Source organism: Rutidosis leptorrhynchoides, chromosome 5 (genome assembly GCF_046630445.1).
Source record: "Rutidosis leptorrhynchoides isolate AG116_Rl617_1_P2 chromosome 5, CSIRO_AGI_Rlap_v1, whole genome shotgun sequence".
Taxonomy (NCBI): Eukaryota; Viridiplantae; Streptophyta; class Magnoliopsida; order Asterales; family Asteraceae; genus Rutidosis; species Rutidosis leptorrhynchoides.
In genome coordinates, this window is record NC_092337.1 from 437,079,940 (window position 1) to 437,107,528 (window position 27,589).

Consider the following 27,589-nt stretch of genomic DNA (forward strand, 5'->3'; position numbering starts at 1 on the left):
AATTTCTGTAATCACAATCAAAATCATCATTAGTATATTCAAACTCTGTATCTAATATGTTAGAGGATCAGGTCGCGTATTTGTTACAGAGGTATCTCGGTAACTATGTCCGCGGACTCAGTAAAGAAGCTCTCAGTATTAGCGTCTGGCAAGGTATAATCATCATTCTATTTTATTTTTAATAAATTTCTGTAATAATATAACTAAATATGAATATGATCATTGCAATCGTACAGTTCCGTTATGTTTACCGTTACGTTTATGTTGATATTATTTATGTGTATTGGTTACTTAGGGTTTTATATACCGTTTGTGCACTCGGTCTAGGGTTTGTGTTTTGTGAAGAGTTTACAGTTGAATGATCGTTTGATATTTTGTGGAAGAGTATTAGTTTTTGGAGTTGAATTGATGATTGAGTTGTTATTGCTGGTACTAGTTGTGTAGATACTGACCTAGGGCATGGAATGGGAGCATGAAATGTGATTTTATTGATTGATGCTATACTGAATTTGCCACTGCAGTTTTATAAAGCTAATAAGGCCTTGTTAACTTCGGTGTAGGATAGTAGCCTTCAAATGAATGTCTCGGTGCTTTTGAGCTATGCACTAAGTTTATTTAGTGGTTCTAGGGTATATTACTGATATCTATACCAGTTTCATTATATATATTTGGTGAAGATCTATGTATGTGAAGTCCCTGTTGATCCATTATGAAACTCATGTTATGTATTTTTTTGGTGAAGTATCCAAAGTATGTGTTTATGTCCTTTGTGTTACGTTTCTTTTGAAATTCCGGTTGTTTGATTTTGTAACAGGTAATGTAGAACTGACAAATATGCAACTAAAGCCGGAGGCGCTTAATGCCCTGAAGTTGCCTGTAAAGGTTAAGGCAGGGTTTCTTGGTTCAGTGAAGCTAAAGGTAGGCTGATAAGTTTTGTCTCAATTGTGGTTTGTGATATCTGCTCATTCATTTTTTTACTCTTACATCAGCAACTTTATGATATTGTATATGTATACATCAGGTTCCTTGGAGCAGGATTGGTCAAGAACCTGTTTTAGTATATCTAGATCGTATATATTTGTTAGCTGAACCTGAGACACAAGTTGAAGGGTATAGTGAAGATGCTGTTCAAAAAACTAAAAAGTCCCGAATACATGTAAGTTGTTGGCATACTGTTCCAGGAAATCTGATTGACAGATCCTCAATATAACCTCTTTTATATGAACAGGACATGGAAATGAAGATACTGGAGAGCAGGCAGATACTGACTACAGAGATGGTATGTGATCATAATTAAACATAACTTCTTTTTATACTTGGGGATTAAATTGACTGTGAGGAGTAATAATGTTTTTTACTGTGTGCGCAAGCAATTTTATGAAACTGTTTTTTTAGTATGATACAAAACTTCGCATTTTTTACTTTGTTGCAGCATTCCCATCAGTAATGTGGTGGCTTAGTTGTTTTTTGTTGTTGTTCATGCCTATGTTACAACTTACAAGCATTTTGTAGGCCTTGGACTTGAAAGTACCTTCTACTTTCTCCTTTTATAAGGATTTATGAAAATTATAAAAAATATATATGATTAACCTTTCCATGAGAAGTTTTAACCTGTTAAAAAGAATATATGCCGGCTTTGACCACAAGTTTATATCATTCAATTCTATCGCTTACAGAATAAATCATGGCTGGGGTCCTTCATCAACACAATAATTGGAAATCTAAAGCTATCAATCTCAAGTATTCATATCAGATACGAAGACCTTGAAAGGTATAAACTTCTTTATTGCTTTGTTACTTGTGTCTCCAAGCTAATATCTTTTACAACAACAACAACAAAACCCAATACCAGATAAGTGGTGTATGGGGAGGTGAGATGTAGACAATCCTTCCCCTATCCGAGAATAAAGTCAAGTCATTTCTCCACCTAGAGTGAAAACACTCTCAAAAGTAGAGAAAATCATCCCTCTCTCTATTCGACGGATAGAGAGATTGCTTCCGAGTGGACCTCCGGCCAATAAGTAGGAAAAAGTTTTTTAAAAAATAAAATAAAATAAAAAATAAAATTGAAACGCCATGAAAATGGTAAAATCAAATTTCCATGGGTTTTAAATCCTGCCTGAAATTTAATTTAGGCTCTAAGAGTCAGTCAAGTCGCCAATAAATCGACGCTTGCTGTTGACTCAATAACTAGAGCCCATCAAGCTAATATCTTTTGTATTTCAGTAATCCTGGCCACCCATTTGCAGCTGGTGTTACTTTGGAAAAATTATCAGCTTCGACAGTTGATGATAGTGGAAAGGAAGCTTTTGTCACCGGTGGTGCGTTAGAGCTCCTGCAAAAGGTTTCTTTCTTTAAATACAAGCTTTGCAATGCATGACTACTAACATTTGTAGCCCTAAGCATATTTAATATTTTTTTTTTGGAGCAATCTAGGGGTTGTTCACTTTTTTCTGTATCAGGTCGTGTTTCCATTTGCCTCTTAATGGGAAGGAGTGTTTGATTCTATGTCTCCTACAAACAAACAGACCATTTTTCAAACAACAATTTTACTTACCGAATTAAGAGCTCTACAGAAACAGATCATTAAGTGGAAAGTAAATAGGCCTAATGTCATATAGTTTTAATTCCACGTAATGTTACTTTGTATGAAGTACTCGTAATCGGGGGTCACGTCTTTTTTTTTTTTAGTTTTCTTTATTTGCTATAGTTGGAATTTTTGGTCTTTAACTGTGTTTCTGTTATCCAAGTGGTGAGGGTCTTATATTTGTATTAGTAAAAACAACTTGTAGTCATATGATAAGTCCCTATTCCTATCCTGCCATCGTGGTTTAACTTGTTCTGTTGTCGTAACTGTTTCTCGTAACTGTTTCCAGTCTGTAGAACTTGAAAAGCTGGCTGTCTACTTGGACTCTGATATTAGTCCATGGCACATTACAAAACCTTGGGAAGATTTGCAACCTTACGAATGGGATAAGGTATTATTTGTATACATTAACCTGTCTGATTTGATATTTCACCTTTTACTTCATCTCACTATACTAAAATTCACTTCAGATCTTCAGTTTTGGCACAAAGGATGGAAAACCAGCCAGTGCTCTTACTCAAAATCACACATATATTCTGCAACCTGTTACTGGAAGTGCGAATTATTCAAAGCAGCGGGCGAATTTACCTAATCGGGATCAACCTTTACAGAAAGCAACAGTGAGCTTGGATGATGTGACAATTTCTTTGTCAAAGGTTATCTAATTTGTTGTATACTGGTTACTTCATGGCATTTCGAGTATGTCTGATGATTTGTGCTTCTATATTTAGCATTTGTTTTACAAAATTGCAGAGTGGTTACAGGGATGTGCTGAAATTGGCTGATAATTTTTCTGCTTTCAATCAACGATTAAAGTACGCGCATTTTCGGCCCCTCGTCCCGGTCACATCTGATCCGAGATCGTGGTGGAAGTATGCCTACAAAGTTGTTTCAGACCAGATGAAGAAGGCAAGGTATTCACTTCTTCCTATAGTATCTTTGCCTTTCAAAATATTTATATTGAATCAGGTGAATGCGTTTACTAACCATTGTAGTGCAAGTTTGATGTGAAATTAACCATTGTGTAATAATATGCCTGGTTGCAGTGGGAAAATGTCTTGGGAGCAGGTTTTGAAGTATGCGACCTTGCGTAAACGATACATATCTTTGTACGCTTCACTGCTAAAAGCCGACCCTGGTCGAGAAGTTATTGACGATGATAAAGACATAGAGGAACTAGACCGTGAACTTGATATTGAACTCATTGTTCAATGGAGGTATATTTTTATTTAAAAAAAATATATGTTTTTTTTAGTTTTTTTTTTTTTTTTTTTAAATGGCTAACTCACACACCCAACACGGAATTTACACGAATATTTACAAATATGTACACCACTGGACTTGAACCCACAACCTTTTGGTTGGAGGGGTTCACTCGATACCGCTAGGCCAATGGACCTTTGGTAGTAAATGTTATGCTTAATATGTCCTTGACAGTTACTAATCATATTGACCAGGGTGTTGAAAGTAGATGATTACGTCTCATTCACATCATGCTGTACGTATTTGTCTGTAATAATATTATTTGGGGATAGCATATATATGGATACCATATACATACAGAGTTGTGTTCAGGACGTAATAAAAAATCACTAAATTGTACTAAAGCTTTATTTTTATTTCTTTTTTATAAATTTTGCAAAACACTCCCACATCAATGACTAGTTATTAATTTTCCACTTCTCTTAGAACAGGGAATTGTTAAATGTGTGGAATTTAAGGAAAAAAATGAAGCTTAGAGTAAACAGTAGTTAAGAAGACAAAGTAAAAAAAAAAAAATGAAAAAGTAAAAGATTTCAATTCGTTTGGAGAACTTCATTTAAATTTTTTATGTCGATTGACATTATCCAACTGATATGTCAATTTGATAAAATACTTAAAGTTGTACTTTGAATTATGAGCGAAATTTGCTTGAACAGGATGCTAGCACACAAATTTGTGGAGAAGTCGACCGATAATTACTTGAAGAAGCAGAATACAAAGAAATCATGGTGGTCATTGGGATGGTACGACCTTCACTCTATTTACGTCTTAAAGCTTAGCTGGCGAACCTATTTTTATTTTATTTCATTTTTAATTTTTAATTAATCCACTGTGGGATTTCAGGAATAGTGGATCTGTTGAAGATAAAAATCAACCTGGGAACTTTACTGATGAAGATTGGAAACAATTGAATGAGATCATTGGGTATAAAGAAGGTGATAACAGTGAACAGTCGTTGAATAAAGATGACCGAGGTGATGTCCTTCATACATTGTTGGAGGTTCGCATGAAGCATAATGCTTCCAGACTTGCTGAAGATCATGAGTTTGTTGCTGAATTATCATGTGAGAATCTTGATTGCTTGATGAAGTTTTACAAAGATGCAAAAATTTTTGACATGAAATTAGGTTCTTATCGGTTGTCATCTCCTGATGGTCTTCTTGCAGAGGTTTGGTTCTTTTCATTCTCTTTTGTCTTTCTATGTATAATCAGACATGAATGCATTTATTTATTTATACTCCTGAATATGTTTATCTTTTCATGCAGAGCGCGACATCGTATGATTCTTTAGTTGGGGTGTTTCACTATAAACCCTTGAATACTAAAGTTGACTGGAGTATGGTTGCTAAGGCCTCTCCATGTTACGTGACTGTAAGTTTTCAATTAAATTGGAGTATATTTCTTTTGATTGAAATGATATATTGATGTTGATGATAATATGTTTCTGCTTTGTTCAGTATCTGAAGAACCCTGTTGATCAAATAGTTAACTTCTTTGAAAGTAATGCTGCTGTGAGCCAGAAGATAGCCTTGGAAACAGCTGCAGCCGTGCAGGTTTGGTTTCTAAAATAATGTAGAATAATATAGAATCATACGATATGCATCTTTGTGCACACGTACACGCATAACCCATAAATTTTAGATTATGCTGAAACTGGTTTTCTATTTAAGTTCAGTTGTGTAAGGTGAAGTCTCTAGTGTTGTTTATGTTACTCTTCTGTGTGTCAATAAATGGTCTAGCCATATGCAGAAGCAGTTTTCCCCCGATATCGTTTACTTATAGACTTATAGTTGGGTTTTCTAATATGTTTCATAGGATATCAGTGCTTGTAATAATACCATTATATATATGTTCTAGGTTTTTCTGTCTGAGTTTTAAGCTGATAAGTTCCATTATACATTCCTGACATTTACATTCTATTTTTAGCTTACAATTGATGAGGTTAAGCGTTCTGCACAGCAGCAAGTAAACAAAGCCCTGAAGGATCATGCAAGGTGTGTGACTTTCTTCATGTTGTAATAATAAATTTATCTAACTCTTGCCTACGAGACTCTTGGGCAATGTTATTGCATATGATTATAATTGTTTACATGTTGTAAATCTTCTTTCCAAGTTTGTACTTGTGTTTTGAGGTCTATTTCTCCTTTTTATATAATTGTTATCCAAATCCAAATTTTCTTTTGATACACTCATCTGTATCACTATAGTCATCCACATCTCATATCTCTCTTGTGATAGTTATAGTAAATAGTAAATGTCACACATTTGCACTGTTATGCTGTGATATGAAACGCTATCAATGATTTTGTAAGCTAGTGTTCCACGTATATTTTTGAGTGTTCTAAAACATTCCCTTTAGTTTATATAGTATTAGGAAATTATGAATTTTCATTTAGCGTGGTAAAATTGTTATATTTTTTAATTAACTTGCTGCTAGGTTCTTCCTGGACTTGGATATAGCTGCCCCCAAGATCACCATTCCAACTGATTTTTCCCCAGACAATCGTCATTCCACCAAACTCTTGCTTGATCTGGGAAACTTGATAATTCGTACTCAGGTATGTCAATGTTAATATTTCAATGATCAGCTCGATTGTTCTTGTAATGATAACTTTTTGCATTCTTTCAGGATGAAAATGAGGCTGTTTCAAAAGATATTTATTTTCAGTTTGACGTGGTTTTAAGCGATGTATCTGCTTTTTTCGTTGATGGAGATTATCACTGGAGTCAACATTCTCTGAAAGGGGCTCAAAACTCTTTGCAGTCTAGTATCATTAGTTATTTGCCTGTTATTGATCAGTGTGGTGTGACTTTAAAGCTTCAACAGGTATTTATGTGATGATTTGTTCGAAGTTCAAAAAATGTTCACTGTATTTAACTTACATTGCTTGATTTTTTTCATTTAGATCCGATCAGAGGACCCCACTTTCCCCACAACAAGATTGGCAGTTCGGCTTCCTTTTCTAGGGTTTCATTTCTCCCCAGCGCGTTATCATCGGTTGATGCAAGTTGCAAAGATCTTTCAGGGAGAGGATATTGATACTGAAGATCTTGTTCGCCCTTGGGATCTAGCTGATTTTGAGGGGTGGTTATCTGTTCTTAGTTGGAAGGTTGTTTGGTTTGAGAATTTTCCTTACTTTCACTTAAACAACATCTTGATTTCTTAAACTTGTTCAGTATATCATATATGTATTCATTAATATTGTCTCAGGGTGTGGGAAGTAGGGAAGCTGTTTGGCAGCGTAGATATTTTTGTTTGGTGGGGCCATTCCTCTATGTGCTTGAAGCTCCTGGCTCTAGGTCATACAAGCAATCGTTCAGGTACAGATATCTTAACTTTGGGGCATTTCATGCTTTCCCCATGTCTAATGTTGGGATTATATACTTATATTGTGGCGATCTTTTGTAATCAATTGTATATTTATTAATTCTTTTAATGTTGGGGTTATGATAAGCTGATTTTCAAACACTGGTGTGCTGATATAAGTTCTTTCTGTTATATGTATAGCTTGCTTGGAAAACAAGTATATGCCATCCCACCTGAAACTGTTGGTGATGTTGAAAATGTGTTGGCCGTTTGTCGTACAGAACGATCTACCAGCAAGGTTTCTTAGTTTTAGTATAAAAACATTTAGCTTAAACCAAAACAAATACCGTTTATGTAGAACATATTTAAATTATGGTTTGTATTTTTATATTTTTTTATGTAGATTGTGGAAGATGCAAATGCCCTGATATTACATTGTGAATCAGATGAATCAAAGACAAACTGGAAACGGTTGTTGCAAGCGGCTATATACCGGGCATCGGTAAGTTTTTTTCGTCTCTATTGCTTGATATCTATTTGTGTGATTGAACTTGTGTAAGTTAAAAGTTGACCTTTTTGGTCTTTTCTCTCTCTTATGTTGAATGAGGTGATAATACTTTATGAATAGGGGATGAAGCATCAGGGATGTGTTGTTACATGTGTAAGGGGACACCTTATTAATCAATACTAAGCTGACATATTTGTTCTGCTTGTATACCATTTTGGGATTTATGTGTCTAGCTTTGCCAATTGCTTTAGAAACATTACATTCTTAGCATTGAACCATGTCCTAAAACATTAAGTATACATAACTGGCAAAAAACTACTATCATTCTGTGTAAGTAATACATAACTGATACTATTGGCCTAAACATTACAGGTTATAGAGTCCGGGTTCGACTGTAGCATCACCTTGCACATGCATGATTAGATTTTGCACTTGCTGATGTCTGTACAGATCTGAGCTTAAGATACTAAAGGATCTTTAAATGTTTCCATGCAGGGTTCCGCTCCTATCACTGGTCTCTCGGAAACTTCATCAGAGTCAGAAGATTCAGAAATAGAAGAGGCTCAAAAGTTTGATATGAAGGATGTCTCAAAGGCAGAGAAACTGTTTGTAACTGGTGTCTTGGACGAATTAAAACTGTGTTTTAACTATAGTACTCAGGTAAAAGTGACATCATTTTGGATTTGCTTGAGCACCCAGTAAATGTGACGTCTCTTTTAATATAAATTTATTTCCTTTAGACGGATCGTAATTACATAAAGGTGCTTCTGGCTGATGAGATTCGATTGTTTGAATTGCGCGCAATTGGTGGTCGAGTGAGATTAATTTTCAATCCGTTTTTCATGTTATATCGATTTAATTTCTCATTTGGATTATACCTGGTTGGGTCGGTTTGGGTAACGGGTCAATGGGTCATGGTTCAAACCGGATATTTATTTTAAGTGGGTCCAAATGGATCAGGTTGGGTAGTGGATCGAAACGGGTCATACGTCAAATGGGTCCAAACGGGTCATATACTTTTAAGTTCGAATTTTCCATTTATGATTACGTTTTACGTGTAAACTTTTACATTTGACTTTTACATTTATGATTACGTTTGACAGGTGAAACTTGTTATAATCTTTATGCTCGACATTTGACCCATTCACAATACCCATTAGACCTATCCATACTTATTGAACTTTAGGAATTGTACCCACTTGACTTGTGTATATTTTGTATAGGACCCAATAGGTTGGAGGGAAATCCGTTGGGCCTTTTTTAAGTTTTGGTTGCCTAATTTTTCTCAAGACCCAGTTGACCCGAAAGCTTGACCCAATTGACACAAATTTGAGAGTATGGGTCTCAATTGCGTGGAATAATTTGGATGATGTTTCTGAACAGGTTGAGCTTTCGATTAGAGAAAACAACATGTTCATTGGAACTGTTCTGAAAGCTTTGGAAGTTGAAGACCTGGTATCGTGCAAAGGGAGTCCTCAACCTTGTTACTTGGCTCGTTCATTTATTCATCATGCAGATGCTCCTTCCGTGTTCCGTACAATTGAAAATCAGACTAATGGTGGCAACGAATATTCAAGTGAAGCAGACGATCAGTTTTATGAGGCACCAGATAGCCTAAATGATCCAGTTGAAAGTCCAGGACATGAATTTGGGTACTCAAGTTCTCTACCATCAGAAAAATCAGTTTTGAGGACCCCCAGTTTTAACCGGGTTGCTGGTTTGCTACCTGATGATGCAACAAATCATGCTGGGGATAATAAGTTGGAAGTTACTGAAACATTAGATAGTTTTGTGAAAGCTCAAATAGTTTTCATTGACTCAAACTCTGTTTTGTATGACAACGTTGATAAACGTGTGAGTTGTTTTTCCTAGTTTGTTGGTTTTTTTGGACATAATTACTGAGATAGTCCCTGTGATTTCATCCAAATTGCTGAAACAGTCCCTAGGGTTTTAATTTGATCTACTTGGTCCTTGTGGTTTTCAAAATATTGTTTGGATAGTCCTTTTGTACTGAGATAGTCCTTGTGGTTTCACCAAATTGTTGAAATTATCTCAGTAACAAAAGGACTATCTCAACAAAATTTTGAAAACCACAGGGACTATCTTGGTCAAAAGAACCCAAGGGATTTTTTCACCAATTTGGGTGAAACCACAGGGACTATCAGTAATTATGTCTCTTTATTTTTAAATTATGCTTGGAACTGAAGCTGTCTTTGTTGTTTTTTCTACATTCAGGTGACTGTTACTCTAGCAACCTTGTCGTTTTATTGTAGAAGGCCTATTATCGTAGCAATATTGGATTTTGTTGGTGCTATCAATGTTGAGGATGACAACTGTGAATCTTTCAGTGACCGTTCATCAACGGCCAATGTGAATGATAATTCGAGGGATATCGAAGTAGTTAATATGTCATCTGTGGTTGATGAGTCCAAAGTTAGAGGTTTGTTGGGCAAGGGGAGATCCAGAGTTGTATTCTTCTTGACACTGAATATGGCTCGTGCTCAAATTGTTTTGATGAAAGAAGATGGGACTAAGCTTGCAACAATGTCTCAAGATAATTTCCTAACCGATATTAAGGTTCATACGAGTTCTCACATAATGTATCCAAAATGGCATGTTTACAAAGTAGTATAATATGTGCAATATGATGCGTCTTTTTCAGGTATTCCCATCTTCTTTTAGCATAAAGGCATCTCTTGGAAACCTGAAAATAAGCGATGATAGTCTTCACAATAGTCATATGTATTTCTGGGCCTGTGATATGAGAAATCCTGGCGGTAGCTCGTTTGTGGAGGTAATCCATCTTTGTTTTCTTATTCATTTCTTACTCTTATTTCACCTTCAATAGAACAAGGGTTGCATTTACTAATACATCAGGTAGATAAGCGTCAAAAGTAATAAGAAGAGATTCCCTAGGGTTTCAAGACATTATTAAGCAACCTTGCATGCATGCCCTCATAACTTGGTATAACTTCTTTAGTATTTGTATGCGCACATGTTAGGCATGTCACCTGTGACTTGAGACCAAGCTTTTACTAGTGTTTTGTTGTTTTTAATATAGCAGTCACTTTTGTCGATAACTGGTTTGGTATATTGTATATATGAAATCAAGTGAGGTCTGTTAGGGTAGTAATGGGCGGCAACATGAGAACTTTTCTTCTATATAGTCTTAAAAGAATAGTTACTGAACTGTTAGATACATTAACAAATATTTTTTTTTTTTTTTTTTTTTTTGGTTTCGGAGAGAATATTGTGCTATCTGCCTGCAAAGTGATGTGTTGATCAGATTTTACATCAGTTTTGATAACAGTGTAGTGTTCATCTGTCTTGGTATCTTTTGTGCTCTTAGATTAGCTTAATGATGTATCTTTATATTTTTGACTTTTTTTATTTGTTTGTTTTTTTGTTTTGTTTTTGTTTTGCATTTTGTTTAACAACTTGACACATGCACATTGTTTCATGTCTAATCACAACCTTCTTATATGTGAAAATCTTCAGTTGGTGTTCAGCTCGTACAGTGCCGATGATGAGGACTATGCTGGGTATGATTATAGCCTTATTGGACAGCTTTCTGAAGTACGATTGGTGTACTTGAATCGATTTATTCAGGAGGTAAATATTCTTGATTCTTTTTTCTTATCTTCTTTAATATCTGCCCTTCTTTTCCCCATGACATATGTTAGTATCATGTTTGCATTTGCAGATAATTAGTTATTTCATGGGCCTTGTTCCTAATAACCCAGCGGATGTTGTAAAAGTGAAAGATCAAGTAACAAATTCAGAGAAATGGGTTAAAACCAGTGAAATTGAAGGCTCACCTGCTGTAAAGTTGGACCTTTCATTGAGGAAGCCCATAATTCTAATGCCCCGTAGAACAGATAGCCTCGAGTAAGATCTATAATACTTATTGTTGATCCTTATATATTCAATAAACTTACTGATTAATGTCAAATATATATTATGTCCTTGTTTTGCTTTTGCAGCTATCTTAAGCTAGATATTGTTCATATAACTGTCCAAAACACATTCCAGTGGTTTGGGGGTACTAAGAAAGATATAACCGCTGTTCATTTGGATATTATGACCATAAAGGTGACACTTTTTTCTTTGTGTATTTATATATTTGTCTCCATTCGCAACTTAAAGTTGTCTCAATTGTAGTGACTTGTTCTCCATCTGTTTTTGGGATGGAAGCCGAGTGATGTATTATGTTTTCTCTACCGATCATAAATTTTCTATTTGTGTAGGTTGAGGACATAAACTTAAACGTAGGCACAGGAACAGAATTAGGTGAAAGTATCATTCACGATGTGAAGGGTGTTTGCATTGCTATCAGAAGGTCACTTCGTGATTTGTTACATCAAGTTCCAAATACAGAAGTTGCAATAAAGGTATTAACAATGCATCTATTATGACTTTTTGATATTAATGATGGAACCAGTTTTATATAATTTGTTTTTTTCCGACTGATTCAGATAGAGGAATTGAAAGCATCTCTCTCCAATAAAGAATATCATATCATATCAGAATGTGCATTGTCCAACTTTTCGGAGACTCCAAATCCCATTCCTCTTTTAAACAACAGTGCTGTGTCAGCTTCTGCTGATGTCATAGTTCCTCTGGTTCATCAAGGTTCAGAGGTTCATGAATATGAAGCTCAAAATGAACAAACTTGGATTTCTATGAAGGTGTCTGTTGTTGTTGGTCTAATTGAAATGTCTCTTCATTATGGAATGGCTAGGGATGCATCTCTTGCAACCCTTCAGGTAAACCTAGAAAATGTCCATCTCTTAAATGTCTTTATGTTGCACAGTTAAGGACATTGAAATATATGACGTTTTTATTGTTTCAGGTCAGTGGTCTATGGATGCTTTACAAAGCTAGTACACTGGGAGAAGGTCTTTTATCTGCGACCCTGAAGGGTTTCACTGTAAATGATGACCGTGAGGGGACAGAAGAAGAGCTTAGGCTAGCTGTAAGACAGCCCAAGAGTATCAGACACAGTCCAGATTATGAGGTGGTCAATGAGGATAATGAGATGGTCAAACCAGATGTTGTAAAATATAATGAGATATTAGGACTTCCAACAATGCTAATTCTCGATGTTAAAATCAGTCCCTATTCAACATCCTTGTCTTTATGTATCCAGAGGCCACAGTTGCTTGTTGCACTTGACTTTTTAATGGCAGTTGCTGAGTTTTTTGTGCCTACAGTACGTGATATATTGTCAAATGACGAGGATGAGAAATCATCACATGTAGTTGATGCGCTTGTGCTTGACAAACAAACTTTTAGTCAAAGTGATGAGGTGTTCACGCTCTCTCCACAGCGACCTTTGGTGGTGGATCATGAAGATTTTGATCATTATACTTATGATGGCAGAGGTAAAACTTTGTTGTTACATGACAGAGAAGGGCAAATGATAACTTCAACAACTGTAGAAACTGTCATTTGTATTGGCTGTGGAAAAAGATTGAAATTTAAAAATGTCACTATCAAGGTATGTTTGTGTTGGATGCTGGCTTGATTCATCTTCTTTGATATGTTCTTTTGAACTAATGAAGCTATATTGTTGATGCAGAATGGTCAATATCTGGATCTATGTGTTTCATTAGGGTCTAATAGCAGTTACTCTGCTTTGGAAGATGATCAAGTTTTCTTGGAAGAAGAAGAGGAAGGTGCTTTGCAAATCGCTCAAAATGGAACCGGCACGAGTTCACCTACTCAAAGCAATACAGTTAGCAGACCCACAGAAACATCCATCGAGTTGCAGGTGAAAATACGTTTCTGAGCTTACATTCTTTATAATAGAAGTAACTTTTGGTATTTTTATTATTTGTTGTTACTAAATTGTGGCCTTAAACTTTTCGGGAAACTAGAAGATGTGATTACAGAACTTAACCTATATTACCTTTTCTGGTGTTAGCATAGTTGATTTATATAATGGCTAAGTCATTATTTATATAGTAGTAGGAGTAACTAAACACCACAGTTATGTTTTTATTAAAATTTGTGATGATCTTCATGATGATATTAAGAGTAGTGATACGTCTGTGACGACTCAAAGTGTTTTCTTATTGTTTCTTTTCTTTTTACTTTGTAATGACAAGTTCTTACATATTATACCATTATTTTGTGCAGATTATAAGTCCCGAGCTCACTTTCTTTAATTCATCAAGATATGTTGGAGAGTCTCCTCTCTTCTCTAACAAGTTTTTACATGCAAGATTGGATGCCTTTTGCAGGTCTCTCTTCCCATCCTTTGTACATATAATTGGTTAAATTCCACAAGCTGCCTTAATTTTGTATTTGTATGGTTTGCTTCAATGCCAGTATTGCATATAGCTAGGGCACTTATTGCTTATCAGTTGGTAGTTTCAAAATGCTTCTACATTTTGTTCTTTATCAATCATGTATGTACTAAACCTGATGGTTCTTAAATTTTTCTTATTCTGTTTATCTATCCTCAAACGATTGTGTGTTATCTAACTGACATGAAGAGTGAGCGTCACTTTCCATGGAGGTTCTAATGATTTTTAATATCTACTTCCTATTTAAATACAAAAATGCTATTTTTTCATTTGATTTTCATGTGCTACTGTGTGTGGTAGAGGGATGAAGGATGAGTTCAAAACCTGGCTCACTTCAAAATAGCATTCAATAGCAAACGATACAAGTTAAATTTATAATTTTTTTTAAAGGAGTCCCCGATTTATTTATCTTGGTTATGCGAGGCATATTTGGATATTTTGAGATTATGTATAAATCGTTTAATTAGGTGTATTTCATGTTTATGAGCTTGAGCTTGAAGGTTTTGACTTGCTTTAAGATTTACATATTATATTATAGATTAAGATTACTGTTATGAAACCTTTCATATCTATCTGCTGTCTGTAGGCTAGTGCTGAAGGGTGATACAGTAGAAATGAGTGCGAATGCTCTTGGTTTAACAATGGAGAGCAATGGGATCAGACTTCTAGAGCCTTTTGATACCTCTGTCAAGTTCTCAAATGCTTCTGGCAAGACAAACATTCACGTTGCAGTTTCAGATATCTTTATGAATTTTTCGTTCAGTGCATTACGACTATTCATAGCAGTCGAGGAGGATGTTTTAAAGTTCCTAAGAATGTCATCCAGAAAAATGACGGTTGACTGCTCTGAGTTTGACAAGCTTGGCACATTCAAAAGTATGTTATACTTTTTTATTGATTCTGAGAGCATCACACATTCTTATCAATTGATATTAGTTAGAGTTGTTAACTGAGTCTGACACATCTGTTTCGACCCATTTTAATGACGCCCTGTTCCAAGAAACCTATTTTGACCTGTTATCTTTCCCACCACCATGCACGCTAGCGCGCACACACACACACACACACTACTCTACTTGCGCATCAATTCAGTTTTCCATGCACTTGTGATTCATTAACATGCTGAGTCTTGCTCTCCTGTGTCCGTAAGTTATGCCTGCTGTCATGTTGAAGTTCGTTATATTTTTGTAAGAAATCTGACTTTTATTTACTCTAGATACTCGGACTAACCAAACATATGCATTCTGGAGACCTCATGCACCACCTGGCTTTGCTATTCTTGGCGACTACTTGACAGCAATGTTTGTGATTCTTTCAACATCTTTTATTTTATTACTTTTGTATTTTTATAAAAAAAATTACTGTCCTGTTTTGTCATCTTTTGCTCCATCATCACAGTGACAAGCCACCAACAAAGGGAGTTCTTGCTGTGAATACGCGGTATGTAAAGATCAAGAAACCCAAGGGTTTCAAGCTGATTTGGTCCCCATCGGATTCTCAAAGTGACAGTCTCCTTGAGTTTGTACCAAGCATTGTTCCTGAAGACGGGTCAGAAATCTGTTCCATTTGGTTTCCCGAGGCACCAAAAGGATATGTTGCCTTGGGTTGTGTGGTTTCCCCTGGAAGAACAAAGCCTTCACTTTCTTCTGCATTCTGCTTACATACCTCTTTGCTATCTTCATGTGCACTTAGGGACTGTATCACAATAAGCTCTGATACTAAGTATGTCAAGTGCTTAACTTAATACTCTTGCCTAACATATCCTCCCGATTGTATTGTTTTATAACCTTCTCTTTTTAATTTACAGAAGCACTTCTGGATTGGCATTTTGGCGCGTGGATAATTCTCTTGGTACTTTTCTTCCAGCAGAACCTGGGACATTAAATGTTATTGGTAGAGCCTATGAATTACGCCATATACTTTTTGGTTTCCGTGGACCATCTTCAAAGACACTGAAGAGTTCAGACATTCAAGCACATCCATCGGATCATGATAGTATTCAACCAGATCGGTCATCAAATGCAAATTCTGGTAGGCGTTTTCAAGCTGTTGCTAGTTTTCATTTGGTATGGTGGAATCAAGGCTCAAAATCAAGAAAGAAACTGTCCATATGGCGTCCTATACTTCCACAAGGGATGGTGTATTTTGGTGATATTGCTGTTAGAGGGTATGTCATACTGTTTTCACTGCCTCCTTTTTACTGTATATCAACGTATGCTCTCTCATTCATGTTGTTCTTGACTTGTACTGCATTTTGATTATTACAGCTACGAGCCTCCAAACACATGCATAGTTCTTCCTGATGAAGATGAGCCATTTAAAGCTCCTATTGGCTTTCAAGATGTTGGCCAAATAAAGAAACATAGAGGAACTGAAAGTATAGGTTTTTATTTACCACAGGCTCCCCCTGGCTATGTATCTTTGGGATGTGTAGCTTTTAAGGGTACCCCAAAGCAATCTGACTTTGACTCGTTGAGATGCATGCGAAGTGATATGGTGACTGGTGATGATTTTTTGGAGGAGAGCATATGGGATACCTCTGATGTACGGTTCACCAAAGAATCGTTTAGTTTATGGGGAGTTGGTAGTGAGCTTGGAACGTTTATGGTCCGCAGTGGATTTAAGAAACCTCCCAAAAGGTTTGCTGTAAAGCTTGTTGATTCAGACACGCCAAGTGGATCAGATGATACAGTTATTGATGCAGAAATTAGAACATTTTCTGCTGCACTTTTTGATGACTATGGTGGCCTGGTATGAACCTTTTTTTTCATTGTTGAGCCCTAAGAGAGAGTATCGCCCATTCGTTCATTGTACTAATAACTCATGTTTGTAAACTTTGTATTGCAGATGACGCCATTGTTCAATGTATCTTTGAGCAGTGTAGGTTTTAGTATGCATAAAAGGCCTGATTATTTGAACTCCACTATTAGCTTCTCGTTGGCTGCCAGATCATATAATGATAAACTTGAAGATTGGGAGCCTCTAGTTGAACCAGTCGATGCTGTCTTAAGGTTGTTTTTTTTTTGTTTTTTGTTTTTTTTTTCTCTTCCCCTATATGTGTTTTCTTATTGTATTAATGTGTGGATGTGATGTACAGGTATCAATACGATGTGAATTCTCCAAGTGCTGCATCTCAGTTACGATTGACATCTACTAGGGATCTTAACCTTAATATAACAGTGTCCAATGCTAATATGCTTATTCAAGCTTATGCAAGCTGGAATAATCTTAGCCAAGTTCATGAACCCTCAAGTGTCAGCGTACATCTAATTCCCTTGCTACTTATTTCTAGTTTATCTGGATTTGTGTGTGATCCTTACATTTATTTGGTCTTTTTTACAGGAGGCGATCTCTCCATCTGGCGGAGCACCTATCATTGATGTTCATCATAGGAAAAATTATTTTGTAATCCCTCAAAATAAACTTGGGCAGGATATTTATGTTAGAGCTACTGAAATCAGGGGTCTTCCGCATGTAATCAAAATGCCATCTGGAGAAAAGAAGCCTTTGAAAGTGCGTGTTTCAAAGAACATGTTAGAATCTCACTTGAAAGGAAATCTCTTTAAGAAACACCGAGCAATGGTGACAGTCATTATTTCACAAGCACAGGTGTGTCCATAGTCGGGTTTATCAATAGCTTTAACTTACGGTACTGGATTCTTTCATTAGGTACCTGACATGAACTGTAACGTGCCCTAATGTATAATCCCTCCGTCTCAAATAAGTTGTCTTCCTTTCTGAATCAGATTGTCCCACAAATGTGGTCCACTTTCGAAAAATGTTTCAAATTTTCTGTTCTACTTTTAATCACATCACATATCACATATATTAATATTACAAAAGGGCATTTCTCAACTTTTATGTTTTCATCTATAAGTGTAAGAGTTGTACATTTCTAAAGTTGTGCATCTTTTCTAGTGTTATTCATATTCAATAAGATGTAAAGTATTCTGCTTTTGAACATGTAATCTACAGAGATAAAGCTCAAACTATGCCATTGAGATATGAGTGAGGACTGTTTTTTCATGTTCGTTTAAAAAAATGTATTGACTGGTTATGATGAGTTGCTTAGTAATCTGTTTTGTTCTTTTGAATATAATCTTTATCAAATTCTCTTTTTAATTCAAGTTCCATGCAAGGTACATACTAAATCAAAGTATTTATACCTATAAAGTGTACACGTATTGTGAATTGTTCATGGTTTGTGTGCGTTTTTGGCAGCTGTTCAAGTGAACTTCTTGAATATTGTTAGATGATTTCTTCGTGCATATTTCAGGGTCCACGTTTATTATTATTTTCCATAATGATTTTTTGTGATCTGTCTTTGCAGTTTCCTAAAGTAGAAGGACTGGGTTCTCACCAGTATGGCATTGCTGTCTGTCTAACTCCTGGTCAAAGTTCCAGTGGCATGCTTCTTGGTCGACAAAGTGCACGTACGTGTGGTGCTAGCTCCAAAAGTGATGAATCCTCTAATCTGGAACTAGTCACGTGGAATGAAATTTTCTTCTTTAAAGCAGATCCAATGGTTAGTCATTGACCCAAGAGACTTTTACCACATTATGTTCTATCTTAACAGAAAAAAGTTTACAACAAAGCCAAGATGGAATATAGCATGTACATTGCATTAAGAGAACACATATGAACAGCTAGGCTTTTTAGAAAGTCACCCAAGTTCAGTTTAAATAATTAGAGATTGTTGACCAGCTTATCTTTTCACTGAACACTTTAGATTGTCTGCTTAAGCAGGTTTTTAAATTTGGTACGAAATCCAGGTCCGTATGTTAGTCATAGTTTGTATGATGTGTATATGTTAATGGTTTATTGAACTTTGCTTTAGGAGGAATTCTGAGTTCTAATTTTCGCTGAGGTGTACCAACCCCATAAATATTCTTCATCTTTGGGGGGTCGTTGTCATTATTTATTTCACTCATATAGATGTTTAAGGTTCTCTACTTACAATAATATATCTACTGTATTCAGGATGATTATCTGCTGGAGTTCGTAGCAAGTGACATGGGGAAAGGTACACATATGTTTAACCATTACTCTTTTGGAAAGTCGTTCATACAATTTCTGTTGATCATAAAAAAGAACCAGATATCTCTTTGTTGAAATACCATCAGTATTGATTTGCACTCCTATGCATCAGATTTTTCCTCGTTAGTTTTTGATATAGGATGTTCATCATTCACTTGCAAGTTACATGAAGAGTACACCTGTTCATATTAATGTTTCAACAATTACCGTTAATTTTCTTATAGGTGTTCCTGTTGGGTACTTTTCTGCTTCTTTAAAAGAGCTACAAGGAACACATGATGATTCAGAAGGGAGTTTATATAAGTGGCTTGAGTTGTCACCGGCAGACTCTACCGTGCGACTCTTCTTATCAATTTCTCTTGAATATCTATATTCCAACTGAATGACTCCATTTAAGTCTGTTTGTTTAATCTTCATATTGCAGAAGACAACTCAAGAACACATGTCCAAAACCACAGCTGGAAGAATAGAGTGTGCTGTGATTCTTTCACCACGATCAGTATTACCAAACAAGGAAAAAGGCTTCATTGGGGAACGAAATTCTGGTTACATACAAATAAGTCCTACAAAAGGAGGACCCTGGACAACAGTGAGACTAAATTACGTTGCACATGCTGCCTGCTGGCCATTAGGCAGTGTTGTTGTTGCAAGCGAAGTCATTGTGGAGGATGGCAACAGATATGTTAATATCAGGTCCTTGGTTTCAGTTTCCAACAACACTGACTTAGTTCTTGAATTGTCCCTCAAATTAGATTCTTCTGACGAAAGCCTAGATACATCTGAAAATGCTACCCAAAGTAGTGAAATAAAGACAAATGATGTACAAAAACGAGTCTATATTGGAGAATTGAAACCTGGAGAAAGTCTTCCACTCCCTCTTTTTGGACTTCTCCAGAAATATACTTTGCAGTTGAGACCTTCTGCTCTGAATGATGATGATACAGAATATTCATGGAGTTCAGTTAAGGATAAGCATGTTTTATCAGAAAATGTTGATAGGTCCCAACAAACTTCAGGTATACATGTTTCAAGTCTAGAAGAGTCTGAGGCACTTTTATGCTGCTCCGAGATAAGTGGAACATCATCATCAAGTAGGTCACATGGAATGTGGTTCTGTTTGGATATTCAAGCATCTGAGATCTCCAAGGACATTTGTTCCAATCCCATTCAGGATTGGAATATTGTGGTGAAATCCCCTCTATCTGTTACCAATTATCTTCCTTTGTCAGCTGAATTTTCTGTTCTTGAAATGCAAACAAGTGGTCATTTTGTTGCATGCTCTAGAGGTGTATTTACTCCCGGGGAAACTATAAAGGTCCTGAATGCTGATATTAGAAACCCCCTATACTTCTCTCTGCTACCGCAACACGGGTGGCTGCCAATACATGTAAGATCTTACATTACTTTTTTCTCTAATTTGCTTATTATGTTTATATGTCTATAAATTCGTGTACTATGTTGTCGTTTGTAGGAGGCTGTGCTTATATCTCACCCTTCTCTTGATACCGCAAAAACATTAGGTTTAAGAAGTTCAGTTTCTGGGAGGTGAAATATATATATTTCTTCATTTTTTTTTGTACCTTGTGTTTTTTTTCATTATCTCATTTGCCTATGCTGTTGGTATGTGTAGGGTTGTTCAAGTAGTTCTTGAGCAGAACTTTGAAAATGACAGGCCTTTGGCACCAAAACATCTGAGGGTCTATTCTCCATATTGGTTGACAATTGCTCGATGTCCTCCACTTACCATTAGGCTTGTAGATATGTCAGCAAAAAAAGTCAAACCGAAAGTTTCTCTCCCTTTCAAGTCAAAAAAGGCTAATGAAGTGATCATAGAGGAGATCACTGAGGAGGAATTTCATGAAGGATATACAATAGCTTCAGCTCTGAATTTTAAGTTATTAGGCATGTCGGCTTCTATTAGTGATGATGGACATGATCATTTTGGGGATGTAAGAGATCTTTCTGCACTTGGTGATATGGTAATAACAATTGTTCTCCACTTAACAGTTTTTTTTCTTTTCTTTTATAAATTCTATGAAAAATATTCTTCTGTGATATTGTTAGGATGGTTCGCTGGGTGTTTCTGCATATGATGCCGACAAGAATTGCATGCTTCTGTTTGTATCTTCTAAACCAACCTCCTATCAATCGGTTCCAACAAAGGTTATTAAATTGTTCGGTGGTTTGTATTAAACATGGCATATGTGGATCCTTTTATCTGTGAAGGGGTTGATTTGGGTTGTGTTTTATCTCAAATGGATCAAATCAAATTTGTAGCTAAAATAGGAAAATGTTTGAAACATGTTTGAAGTCATGTAAATATTATTTTCAACTTACAAAGTCCCAAGTCACTGGTATAAAGATTAAAATTTCTTTTGTAAATCTATCTTTTTGCAATCTTAGTTTACACACTCATCATTTATTTATAACAAAGTTTATTAGAAATTATAAATAAAGAAAAAACGAAAATTGTTTGCAGGTCATCCCAACCTGTTTTTCCTGTTTCACAAATTGTGGGTCTTGCCACCTCTATATTTTGTTCTGAACTAACTTTCTTTTTATCCACCTTAGGTAATTGCTGTACATCCATTTATGACATTTACCAATAGACTTGGTCGAGACATATATGTGAAGTTGAGCAGTGAAGATCCGCCAAAGTTGTTGCGTGCAACTGATGTACGAGTCTCCTTCGTTTATCGTGAGACTGATGAACCTAGTAAACTACAGGTGAGTAGAGACCCTATCTGTGCGTATTTCATAATGCAGATGTTGATATACAATGAACTATAATTGATACACCAATTTATCTCGTGTCCTTGTCATATGATCCAATCATATCAAACGATGATCATTTTACAATTTCTTTCACACAAGTTCATGGAATGAATCCATATTGATTCCTCAATTTGCAATCTCATTAAATTTTTCATGTTAATTCATTCTTTACTGGACATATATATTGTAGATCCGTGCCGAAGATACAGAATGGTCATATCCTGTTCAAATTGAGAGGGAGGACACTATATTTCTGGTTCTAAAAAAGGAAGATGGTACTCAAGATATTTTGAGGACCGAAATCCGAGGTTATGAAGAGGGGTCACGTTTCATTGTTGTATTCCGTCGTGGGCCAAAAGATGGGCCTATTAGGTAAAACTAACATGAATCTTCATATCAATTAACTTCAGCAATTCAGGCCTGCAAAGATATTTTTGTTCATCAGCAGCTACAATAGTCATGCCACCATTGATTTATCCCAACTCTGCTTACATGTGAAATTCTTTTGACAGGATTGAAAACAGAACAGCAAGCACAGTATTAAGAATTCGCCAGTCTGGTTTCAGTGATGATGCTTGGATTCAATTGGATCCTCGTTCGAGTATCAAATTTTCATGGGTCAACCCATATGGTGAAAAATGTATAGATACCGAAGTACACAGCAATAATCAGGTTTCTGTGTGTAAACTAGAAATGGATAGGTCAGGAGTTTGTGTAGAATGTGGTGAAGGTTTAGGGTTATTCTTCCATGTTGTAGAAATGGGTAATATCAGAATTGCTAGGTTTGTGGATGACAAGACAACAGGATCGCTTTCTGATACACTTGGTAGATCTTTAGCTTCGTTTGAGAATTGGAGGAGTGCGAATATGCCAAGTACAGAACAGGTTAATGTATCTCCTATGGAGATTATAGTTGAATTGGGAGTTGTTGGAGTTTCACTTGTGGATCATAGACCAAAAGAGCTTTGTTATTTGTACCTGGAACGGGTGTTTGTATCTTACTCAACGGGCTACGATAGTGGGACCACAAACAGGTTAGTGTTTCCTCTTGCAATCTAATCTAGACCGTAGAAGGAAATCTTGACCCGTTCACTTATGAATCGGTCTATTGGAATTGTGTTCTCTCTCAAATGGGGTCAAATGAGCCAAATAGTTAATAGAGGAATGAGAAAATCTGTTATACGGATTGAAAATCTTTGAAATCTATATTAAATACATACAACTCCTTAAATCATTTTTATGAAAAAAAGTTAACTTCTGGTTGTAATTATATAATAACTTCTAGTCTTAAACTCTTGGGTGATGAGTAATTATACGGAATGAACCCTGGCCCATGTGACTATGGTTTGCTGCGTTAGTTAATGCATTGACTTGTTTTAACCCAAGTTGATTTTGATCTGTTATGTGTCTCGTCCGATCACCTTATCTTGCCATCTTTAGTCATGGAATAATTCATTATTCATATTCATATTATACTTGCACTTAAACTTATGTTTTGTTAAAAAATGGCAGGTTCAAGCTGATACTAGGTCATTTGCAGCTTGACAACCAGCTTCCTTTGACATTGATGCCTGTACTTTTGGCACCTGAAGAAGCCTCTGATATGAATCACCCAGTTTTCAAAATGACTATCACAATAAGTAATGAGAACTCTGATGGTATCCAGGTCTACCCATACGTTTACATACGGGTAATGATTTTTTTTTTTTTTTCTTTGAAATGCTTGAAGCTAGTTCAAATGGTAGTTAAGAATTGTTGATCATATTGTAGGTAACTGATAAAATTTGGAGATTGAGTATTCATGAACCAATAATCTGGGCTTCGGTAGAGTTCTTCAAGAATCTTCAACTTAATACCATCCCCCAAAGTTCAAGTGTGGCACAAGTTGATCCAGAAATACGTGTCAAGTAACAACAAATTCCCTTCTATGTTATTCTTGATTCTATGCATATAGTTCAATAGTTAGTATTATTAAGATGTATTGCTCTTGGATGTTATAATGGAAAAAACTTCTATGCAATTTAACAGTGGCAGATTAGTTCGGCAAATCAAACAGTGACACAAATTTTGTTACTTTTTGTAGTCTGATAGATGTTTCAGAAGTTAGGCTAAAGTTATCATTGGAGACTGCACCTGCTCAAAGACCTCATGGAGCTCTAGGTGTATGGAGCCCTATACTATCAGCAGTAGGAAATGCATTTAAACTTCAGGTTCCTAAATTTAACTTTAACAGATTGATTCACTCTGTATACTAGTGGCATTATTCGATAATCCAAACTGCATAATATATCAACCAACTGTTGTTTAGGGGTGTACACTGGTATGAAACCTGTCCCGTTTATTCAGGCCTTAGTCTGACAAAATTGTGCTAAACATTATACATAAATACTGGTGACATTGATAAAAGGTGTCTATTCTCCAGATCCACCTACGGAAAGTAATGCGCAAAGACAGATATATGAGAAAAAGTTCGGTTGTTCCTGCCATCAGTAACCGCGTATGGAGAGATCTCATTCACAATCCTTTACATTTACTTTTCTCGGTTGATGTGTTGGGTATGACAAGCTCCACGTTGGCTTCTTTAAGTAAAGGATTTGCTGAGCTGTCGACAGATGGACAGTTTCTTCAACTGCGTTCAAAGCAGGTTTGAACGTCTATTGTTTATGTTATGTTATGTTATGCTTGTCATGATAAGGTAAATTATATTACAGTTACTGAATGAATAATGGGGTCAGGTATGGTCAAGAAGGATAACTGGGGTTGGAGATGGGTTTTTACAAGGTACAGAAGCTCTTGCACAAGGTGTTGCTTTCGGGGTGTCTGGTGTTTTGAGGAAACCTGTTGAAAGTGCCAGACAGAATGGGCTTATTGGGCTTGCTCATGGGCTTGGAAGGGCCTGTTTAGGATTTGTTGTACAACCTGTAAGTGGTGCACTGGATTTCTTCTCGTTGACTGTCGATGGAATTGGTGCAAGTTTTTCAAGGTGCTTAGAGGTTATTAACAACAAGACCATCATTCAAAGGGTTAGAAATCCACGAGCTATTCGTGCAGACAATGTCCTTAGAGAATATTCTGAGACCGAAGCTGTTGGCCAGGTATATATTTTAATGATTAGTAACAATTGTTGAAACTATGCAAATTAATTTTTTGTTAAATTGATTATAAGAGTTTCTTGGGTAAAGTTGCACTTGTCTGTTAAGACTTATTACTCGGGAAGTCCATTTTCTATGCTGACTACTAAACAATTGATTGCTGATTCATGTGACATCTATGTGATTTGAAGGCTTCTTTCATACATATCATTTTGATCACTACCTTTTTACATTTATATGGATATTAACAGTAAATTATTCTCTGTTTAAATTGCATCTCAAACTGCTGATGCACAATAATCAAAAATCAAAATGCATCTGCTCATTTACAATTGAAGTTTTCCTAACGAGTAGGGCACCTGATTTGAAGGCTACATACATTTCATTTTGACCACTACCTTTTCACATTTATATGGATATGGATATCAATTGTAAATTAATCTCTGTTTAAATTACATCTCAAACTACTGATGGCCAATAATCAAAATCAAAATGCATCTGCTTATTTTCAATTGAAGTTTGCCTGAAGAGTATGGCACCTTCATTACCACTATGCAAGCATATTTCCATGAAAATCATATATAGTTTCTTATTTTCAGATGATACTTTACCTAGCGGAAGCCAGTCGTCGATTTGGTTGTACCGACATATTCAAGGAACCTTCAAAGTATGCATGGTCTGATCTATACGAAGATCATTTCATCGTCCCATATCACAGGATCGTGTTAGTAACTAGCAAAAGAGTCATGTTGCTTCAGGTACTGGTATCCTATTTTATTCCAGTTTCTCATCTAACCTATATTTAAAACACAGTAAAACTAACATGGTTTGTATTTATTCTACATTGTCAGTGTCTGGCTCCTGAAAAAATGGATAAAAGACCATGTAAAATCATGTGGGATGTGCCATGGGATGATCTAATGGCACTAGAGTTGGCAAAAGCTGGTAATCCAAAACCGTCTCATTTAATTCTTCATCTCATTAAATTCAAAAAAGCAGAGAGCTTTGTTCGAGTCATTAAGTGTAGTACCGAAGAAGAGTCTGATGGACGAGATCCCCAAGCTGTTAGGATATGTTTGGCAGTTCGTAAGATGTGGAAAGCTCATCAGTCTAGCTTGAAAAGCCTTGTATTGAAGGTAAGTAATCGGTCAAACTCAGTCAACTTTGTCAAACTCTGCCAAAACTCAGATCATGTTATCCTTCATCTGCAGGTACCTTCTAGCCAAAAAAATGTGTCTTTCGCGTGGAATGAGTCTGATTGGAAAAACTCTCGTAGCCTAAACAAATCCATCTTAAAGTCCAGAGATTTCTTGTCTCCCAGGTCAACATCTGAGAAAGAAAGCTCTGTTAAACACATCGTTAACTTTACAAAAGTCTGGACCAGTGAACAAGAATCGAAAGGGCACCACACTTTGTCCAAAAAGAATGTAACCATCTAAACCTTAATTTTTTTTGCTACTCTTTCAGTTAATTTTGCCAATCTGTTGCACAGATCACATTTGCATGCATTGCTATTTTTTTCTCAGGTTGTAGAAGATAGCATGATATGCAGTATCTGGCGACCAATCTGTCCAGACGGGTATTTCTACATTCCAATTGATTGATTCAAGTGATGTTTTTGTTATTCAAATATCTAATAAAAACCTGGATTCTAATAGTAGCTGGTTTTTGTGATAATTTTGTTTTGGCCAACATGTTTTTCCACATGTTGGGATTTCCATTGATCAATTTTAGCTGTTCGGTTTCAGTATATTTTGAATTTTTCACTATAAAAGATGCTAGTATATATGTATGTAATATACTAAGTACCTACAAATGCATTTTCCAGGTATATCTCAATTGGTGATATAGCTCGTACTGGAACCCACTCCCCAAATGTTGCTGTAGTATATCAGAACACATACAGACATTTTGCAGTTCCATTGGGCTATGATTTGGTAATATTTGATTATTATTTGTAATTGAGTCATGTTAAATGCTCTTATCAGTATTAAAATGGAACTACAAACATTAGTTTAAGGAAAATATATTATTCATGTAGGTTTGGAGAAATTGTGCAGAAGATTATACAACACCAGTATCTATATGGCGACCACGTCCTCCAGAAGGTTATGTTTCTGCTGGTTGTGTTGCTGTGGCCAGTTTCAATGAGCCAGAACCTGATACTGCCTACTGCATCTCTGAAACAATTGCTGAGGAAACAACATTTGAAGATCAGCAGATTTGGTCTGCTCCTGATTCGTACCCTTGGACATGTTGCATTTATCAAGTACGAAGTCAAGCTCTTCAATTTGTAGCCTTACGACAGCCTAGGGAAGATGCAGAGTGGAAACCTATGAGAGTTATGGAGGACTCGTCTCAGTTTTCAGAAGCTTCATCATCAACATCGGGTCATTGATGACTGTCACAGTTTTGTAACAATATTACTGTTTCATTATGTACAGCTTGTACAATAATTTTGGTCCCTGATTTATGATATATTTGGACATACGTTTTACTGGGTGGTTTGAAGGATTTGCAGCTAAGTTTTGGTACATTTGCAAGATAATTTTGTTGGTATTAGTGGGATGTAAATGTATGCCTAAGAAAGTATTTTGATTGTATGAGGTTTAGATTCAATCAAATATTAGTGGTTTCTCTACTTGGAAGTCTCGATTTGACCAACTGTTATAATGACTAATCGCGTACTCGTTAGTTAAACATACATTA

At 36.0% G+C, this 27,589-nt stretch overlaps 1 protein-coding gene across 1 annotated transcript; it reads left to right on the top strand.

Annotated features, from left to right (window-relative positions):
- LOC139846640 (uncharacterized) lies at positions 1-27,400 on the top strand. Its single transcript, XM_071836128.1, has 63 exons — positions 1-153; positions 815-918; positions 1,022-1,156; positions 1,229-1,279; positions 1,677-1,771; positions 2,227-2,344; positions 2,877-2,978; positions 3,058-3,243; positions 3,341-3,501; positions 3,634-3,804; positions 4,507-4,593; positions 4,694-5,018; positions 5,117-5,221; positions 5,308-5,403; positions 5,777-5,844; positions 6,288-6,408; positions 6,480-6,677; positions 6,757-6,960; positions 7,062-7,171; positions 7,359-7,455; positions 7,561-7,659; positions 8,161-8,325; positions 8,406-8,480; positions 9,049-9,519; positions 9,901-10,242; positions 10,328-10,459; positions 11,164-11,277; positions 11,369-11,553; positions 11,649-11,757; positions 11,913-12,056; positions 12,141-12,431; positions 12,518-13,165; positions 13,247-13,438; positions 13,807-13,910; positions 14,563-14,852; positions 15,193-15,277; positions 15,375-15,698; positions 15,784-16,143; positions 16,244-16,727; positions 16,824-16,987; positions 17,074-17,236; positions 17,319-17,585; positions 18,307-18,501; positions 18,957-18,999; positions 19,238-19,347; positions 19,438-20,400; positions 20,485-20,558; positions 20,644-20,992; positions 21,078-21,176; positions 21,585-21,740; positions 21,979-22,160; positions 22,301-22,822; positions 23,301-23,478; positions 23,559-23,695; positions 23,872-23,998; positions 24,211-24,432; positions 24,524-24,883; positions 25,480-25,638; positions 25,732-26,016; positions 26,092-26,307; positions 26,407-26,459; positions 26,709-26,817; positions 26,922-27,400. The coding sequence occupies exons 1-63, from the start codon at positions 57-59 to the stop codon at positions 27,276-27,278; spliced, it is 12,735 nt and encodes a 4,244-aa protein (XP_071692229.1). The 5' UTR covers positions 1-56; the 3' UTR covers positions 27,279-27,400.
- Positions 27,401-27,589: the final 189 nt, after the last annotated feature.